This window comes from Micropterus dolomieu, linkage group LG17 (assembly GCF_021292245.1).
Source record: "Micropterus dolomieu isolate WLL.071019.BEF.003 ecotype Adirondacks linkage group LG17, ASM2129224v1, whole genome shotgun sequence".
NCBI classification, from domain to species: domain Eukaryota; kingdom Metazoa; phylum Chordata; class Actinopteri; order Centrarchiformes; family Centrarchidae; genus Micropterus; species Micropterus dolomieu.
The window spans coordinates 33,907,663-33,914,783 of record NC_060166.1 but is presented as its reverse complement, the minus strand read 5'-3'; the positions used below and the strand labels follow the sequence as shown (position 1 = coordinate 33,914,783).

The following is a 7,121-nucleotide window of genomic DNA, read 5'->3' as shown; positions in this document are numbered from 1 at the left end:
GGCTGGAATAGTGTTGTGGGTTCCTTCTCTGTGTCTCTCCTTTCTGATACCACCACCGGGGGGTACCAATATCACAAATTTTACAATGCGACACACACTTATTTTAAGCATTATCACCTATTTTTGTCCACCTATTTCCATACCCCTGTGTGTTTTCTAGCAAAAGAATTTAAATTTGTCAGTGGGTGTACTATATCGCCTCTCGCCCAGTAAATTGTTAAGCTGAAATCATCAAGAATCATTTAAATATTCTTTTTGTGTGAATATTACTTTATTGCAGTTTAACCAGCATCCTCTTCAATGCAGCTTTGACAAAAAACACTTGTCACTTAAACCCTTATTATCTTAATGAAGGACTTGATTAAACCAGAAAGGTAAAAATCTCTATACACTACTACTCAGTGCGTGTTACCTTGACATGTCACTACTCTCGTTCCAGCTTTTTAAACACCTATTTCTCACCTGTAGAACAGGCATGGTGTCAAAAGTTGTTAATGTAATGTGGGAGTGGATTTGTCAGGATTTCCTCATGCATTTTTTCTACCAAACAAGTAAAATAAAAGTAAATGAAAAAGTATTCATTCTTAAATTCTTTACATCCATTCAGTTCATTATTTTGAAACATTCTGATCGTTGTATCCTGTAAAACTGTGATCTTGTACGTAAATGGCGGAGTAGCTTATCAAATTGGTAGTTTTCAAAAGTAAGTTTTTAATGCCAGAAACATTACAGTAGTTGATTTTTTCTGCATTTGAGAATGAAACTTACATTTCTCAATGTGGTGACAATAAAATAGATATCTAAAAGACAGCATGAGGCTCCACTTCAAAGCAATTTACACTTTAAATGGAGGACATACTCTTGAAAAATAAGGGGTAAAGGCACTTAATGAAAATGCTGTTAATCATTATAACATCCAAACTTATTTTGTTATATGTTCAAAAATATTCATATAATAATGCGCCTTGGTGCCTTGTCCTCGATCTGCCCTCTTATGTCTTTAGAGGACATATTTCTTTTTACGTGATTGCTTTTGTACAAGATCAAGGCTCGCCACTCTTCAGCCAGTCTGTCATTGTAGCAGCCTTACAGTAACAGCTGAGTTTCAAAAGATCTGCATCAGTCGGAGGGTGTATCTTTAAGCTAATTCCTCAATCACAATATATACAGCAGTGTCTCATGGCAGTGTACAGTAAAAACAATACATTAGCAGCAGGGTGGCCTAAATGTTTGAGAGCAAGCTGTAACCAGAAGGTCACAGGTTTGATTCCCACAGCAGAAAAAGAGTCCAGAGTGTCCTGCTCACTCACTGTGACTATCTCTGGGTAACAGCACCAGTTAAATGCTTAAAATATAAAACTATGGCAGAAAATGAGTAACGCCTATAATTTCAAAATGCTCACACTTTTCATTCAAGACAAATAAAATAGATTATCAGGTCAAAAAATAGCATTTCAACTCCTGGCTCTGGTGAATATGAAAATAATTACATTTCGTATTGAATGGGATACTGCTTCAAAAAAAGCTATTATATAGATGTATTTACATAAATATTACTCTGGCCTGTACTGTAGTCGTTCAAAATGAATTACTTTGGAACTAATCATAGAATCATGGTTAAATCCTTGATGTTGATTTGAGTAAATGACTCATTCCAGCCCATTTTGAACACACAAACAACAATAAATAATTTAGCAATCTGACATGTTTACATTCAGAAAGAAACCTTTAAAACCAAACAAAATCTGATAAATAATTAAGACTAAACTAACAACACTCGGAGGACAGTAACAAAAAAATAATCACATTTAAAATGAAAAAAAGAAGCATATATTACTCTGTTGCTGTAATAATGACAATAATGCTGATTGATGATGCTTTTCATCACATTCATACCTCACCTATTAAAATATAAAATAAAGACTTAGTCAAGGTTTGACAAGTTGCAGGCTTAGCTTACAAGAACACTGCAACCTCACCAAAGAAAAACAAAAAAATTTAAAGACATTTAAGATATCATTACAGCATCCTCACTATTTAGACATTTGGTGAGTTGTTGTGGTGGTTGTCGAAGATTCACCTGTTCGCGTTTCAGTGGCAACCATTTGCCGAGTGATTCTGGTGGTCTTGGTCATCAGGGTGACAGTTCCCTTCTCGGCGGAGGAGACCTGGTGCTCTTCGGACATTTCCTGGGTGGTGAAGTCGAGCCCTGAGGTGTGAAGGCAGAAAGACCCGGAGACATCAGCCTCACCTCCCAACTCCCCCTTCCGCTGGGCCTGAGGAGAGCCCTCTGGGGTTATCTGAAGGAAGCCTGGGGCAGGAGGAGAGGAAACAAGCAGAGGCAAGTAGAGGAAAGGAAGAGAGGAGGATAGGTGAAGAAGTGAAGAGGGAAAGGAAACTTAGTCTGACGTAGCAGAGACAAAAGAAGAGATGATATTTTCATAATTTATAGAATAAAAACACACAAAACAACACACATCAAAGGTAACAGCAAGGAAAAATTAGCTTAAATGTAGTGCATATAGTAAATGATATACTAATATAGTGAAATAATGATAGAAGCTTATGAATAATATGAATGTTATTGTTACTTTTGGATGATTTTTAAAGGAGTACTCCAGTGATTTAATATTACACTTTCATATAGTGAAAGTCCATGAAGTAGAACTTGCAAAAGACAGAAACCTCCCCCAGAATGGCTTAAATCAATGCAGCTTAGATATACTGATTTTTAGTCCTTAATATGGTGTTTACCAGGCAGGGAGGGTCCATATCTTTCAGACTCAACTGTCCTGGTTCGTAACATAGTGCTTTGTTAAACATCGGTATTCTCAGAGCCTATGCAGAGATGACCCTGGTTGCTCAGGATATTTTTGGGGACTTGACTAACCATGACTAGTTAACTGACTTTTAACTCAATATAAATTCCCTATAACTATGTAAAAATATAAACATGAATCAAATAATTTACTGCTCTTTATCAAGTACTTGATAAAAAGTTTGAAGTTTCTTTATCCTTACCTGTGGAGTGTGGCTTCAGGTTGAACTTAGGGACCTTGAACCAGGGGGAAGACTCTCTTTCCTCAGACACCCTGCTTTTGCTCTCCACCTCACTCCAAGCCTGGGCCTTTGTTGAGCTGAACTCCATGGTAAAACTAGCAGGGGACGCTGAGCTGTCCCTGTCCAGCATATCTGTTCTGGCATGAGATGACACCACATCCTCCATGAGCTCCTCACTAAAACCTGCAAAGGTCATCTTGCCTGATCTTACTTTAAGCCCTTTAGTGTCTTCCCACACCTCTACTCGTGATGAATCTTTCCCTAGTTTCCCACTCATTTCCGTGTCCTCCTCCCCTGCAGCCGTCTTGCCATATGGAGAGGTGAACTCCACCTTTGGAAGTTTGATTTTACCACTGAATGTCCCTTTACTGTCCTTGGAGCCTTTGTGAGGGCTTGCATCTTGTTCACCGTTGAGACTTGAACTTGAACCTTTGCCCTTTAGAGTGACGTCAAACGACTCTGATTTGCCAGGAGAAAATGACCCTTTAGGCATTTTAATCCCCCCACCCATCGAGTTTTCCTCTCCCTCCCACTCTCTCTCTGTGCTCACATCAGCTGATTTATCTTTGGACTTCTTTTTGATTTTGGGCATTTTCACTTTGACATTCCTTGTTTCAGCCTCAAATGTTGTCTCCTCTTGCAGGGGGCCTGTGCATGCAGTGGGCTCATCTGTTTGAGGAGGATTTACCAAGACAAAAACAGCTTTCTTTACTTTGGGCATTTTAGGGCCCTCGTACTGAATTTCTGGACCATACATATTCATTCTTCCCTCGGGAGAGGAGATGGAGGGTAATGGGACACCAAACTTAGGGATTTTGATTTTCTTGCCCTTTTCTGTTTTGTCATCATCTTCAGCCTGTGATGTGCCAATATCAAACTCTATGTCTGGAATCCTGGGGACTTTGATTTCTGCTCTTGATGACGAGAGGCCACCTTCTCCCCCTGTGCCTAAGTTGGTTGAGCCTTGTACACTTGGTAATGTAACCTCTGGCACTGAGATGTTAATACGATCTTTGTCCTCTTTATGTCCGTTGTGAGTTTCAACTTCAACTTCAACCTCAAATCTGTCTTTAACCTTGCATTCGTGTTTCATTTGACCACCTGACTCCTCTTCGCCACAGTTTTTGCATGTTTTTGCTTCTGCTGTCACATTTCGGCCAGTTTTCTTTTTTGGGATTCCGATCTTGAATTTAGTTCCTTTGACTTTAGGCCCCTTTACTTTTCTGGTTCCTGCTGAGTTGATATCCAAGTCGGGTAGTTCAACTTTTTTTCTGTCCTTTTTGCCTTCTCCTCTGTGAAGTCCTAAATCGAGCTCCAGGTCTCCTTTTGGACCCTGGATATTTATTGTTGGCATCTTGAGTTTCAGACCTTTGTGCTCTCCCTCAACATGCAACTCAGCCTTCCCATGAGCCTCTGTGTCTTGTTTAGGTTTACTACTTGTTACATCGATGTCCAGATTCGGTGATGTTACTTGCGGCACTTTAATTTTCCCTCCTGCCTCAGCAGTTGATAAGTATATACCCCCCTTTGGAAGTTTAACATCTGGACCTTTGAACTTTCCTGCTGTAACTTCCAGGTCTCTATCAGGTGCTTCAGTATCTTTACTTTTACCTTTAGGAAGTGAAATATCAACTTTTGGCATCTTTATATGTGGAAGCTTGATGGTTCCTCCCTCTGCCTCCACTTTAACCTCTGGTGTGTCAATATTTGCTTTTCCTTTAGGGATAGATATGTCAACATCTGGCATGTTTTGCTGTCCCACATCGCCCTTAACCTCTACCTCCGGACCTTCAATTGAAGGTATTCCTTTAGGAAGAGATATGTCAACTTGTGGCATCTTGAACTTTCCTCCCTCACCCTTAATTTCAACTTCAGTCTTTCCTTTTGGCAGTGAAATGTCTACTGATGGCATTGTCATATGTGGAATTTTAGATTTGCCTCCCTCAATCTCCAGCTGTGCTCCTTCAATATTGCAAAATTTTCCTTTGGGCAGAGAGATATCAACATCTGGCATTTTCATGTGAGGCATTTTGAACTTTCCTCCAGTACTTCCCTCTATTTCAATGTCTGGACCTTCAATCTTTCCTTTAGGCAGTGAAATATCAACAGAGGGCATGTTGAGATGTGGCATCTTGAATCTTCCACCTTCCCCTTTCAGCTCCACTTCAGGACCATCAATCTTTCCTTTAGGCAGCGTGATGTCAACTTCTGGCATTTTCATGGGAGGCATTTTGAACTTTCCTCCTGAATCTCCCTCTACGTCCACGTTTGGACCTTCAGTCTTTCCTTTTGGTAGTGAGGGCATTTTCACATCAGGCATTTTGAATTTCCCTCCTCCATCTCCCTCTATTTCAATGTCTGGGCCTTCGAACTTTCCTTTGGGCAGAGAGATATCAACATTTGGCATTTTCATGTGAGGCATTTTGAACTTTCCTCCGGTACCTCCCTCTATTTCAACTTCTGGGCCTTCGATCTTTCCTTTGGGCAGAGAGATATCAACATCTGGCATTTTCATGTGAGGCATTTTGAACTTTCCTCCGGTACCTCCCTCTATTTCAACGTCTGGGCCTTCAATCTTTCCTTTGGGCAGAGAGATATCAATATCTGGCATTTTCATGTGAGGCATTTTGAACTTTCCTCCGGTACCTCCTTCTATTTTAGTGTCTGGGCCTTCGATCTTTCCTTTGGGCAGAGAGATATCAATATCTGGCATTTTCATGTGAGGCATTTTGAACTTTCCTCCGGTACCTCCCTCTATTTCAATGTCTGGGCCTTCGATCTTTCCTTTGGGCAGAGAGATATCAACATCTGGCATTTTCATGTGAGGCATTTTGAACTTTCCTCCGGTACCTCCTTCTATTTCAACATCTGGGCCTTCAATCTTTCCTTTGGGCAGAGAGATATCAATATCTGGCATTTTCATGTGAGGCATTTTGAACTTTCCTCTGGTACCTCCCTCTATTTCAACATCTGGACCTTCAATCTTTCCTTTTGGTAGTGAAATGTTAACTGAGGGCATTTTCATGTGAGGCATTTTGAATTTCCCTCTGCCATCTCCGCCTGTTTCAACTTCTGGACCTTCGATCTTTCCTTTTGGCAGAGAGATATCAACATCTGGCATTTTCATGTGAGGCATTTTGAACTTTCCTCTGGTACCTCCTTCTATTTTATTGTCTGGGCCTTCGATCTTTCCTTTGGGCAGAGAGATATCAATATCTGGCATTTTCATGTGAGGCATTTTGAACTTTCCTCCGGTACCTCCCTCTATTTCAACGTCTGGGCCTTCGATCTTTCCTTTTGGTAGTGAAATGTTAACTGAGGGCATTTTCATGTGAGGCATTTTGAATTTCCCTCTGCCATCTCCGCCTGTTTCAACTTCTGGGCCTTCAATCTTTCCTTTGGGCAGAGAGATATCAACATCTGGCATTTTCATGTGAGGCATTTTGAACTTTCCTCCGGTACCTCCCTCTATTTCAATGTCTGGGCCTTCGATCTTTCCTTTTGGCAGAGAGATATCAACATCTGGCATTTTCATGTGAGGCATTTTGAACTTTCCTCCGGTACCTCCTTCTATTTCAATGTCTGGGCCTTCGATCTTTCCTTTGGGCAGAGAGATATCAACATCTGGCATTTTCATGTGAGGCATTTTGAACTTTCCTCCGGTACCTCCTTCTATTTCAATGTCTGGGCCTTCGATCTTTCCTTTGGGCAGAGAGATATCAACATTTGGCATTTTCATGTGAGGCATTTTGAACTTTCCTCCGGTACCTCCCTCTATTTCAACATCTGGACCTTCAATCTTTCCTTTTGGTAGTGAAATGTTAACTGAGGGCATTTTCACATGAGGCATTTTGAATTTTCCTCTGCCATCTCCGCCTGTTTCAACTTCTGGGCCTTCAATCTTTCCTTTGGGCAGAGAGATATCAACATTTGGCATTTTCATGTGAGGCATTTTGAACTTTCCTCCGGTACCTCCCTCTATTTCAACGTCTGGGCCTTCGATCTTTCCTTTGGGCAGAGAGATATCAATATCTGGCATTTTCATGTGAGGCATTTTGAAC

General features: G+C 40.8%; 1 protein-coding gene across 1 annotated transcript in view; it reads right to left on the bottom strand.

Annotated features, from left to right (window-relative positions):
* Positions 1–249: 249 nt before the first annotated feature.
* prx (periaxin) overlaps positions 250–7,121 on the bottom strand; it is a 37,256-nt gene continuing 30,384 nt past the window's right edge. Inside the window, exons 9-10 of the mRNA XM_046072848.1 lie at positions 3,022–7,121; positions 250–2,311 (exon numbers count right to left, since the gene is read on the bottom strand). Coding sequence (XP_045928804.1) covers positions 2,034–2,311; positions 3,022–7,121 — 4,378 coding nt within the window. The 3' untranslated portion in view covers positions 250–2,033. The remainder of the gene's footprint in view (positions 2,312–3,021) is intronic.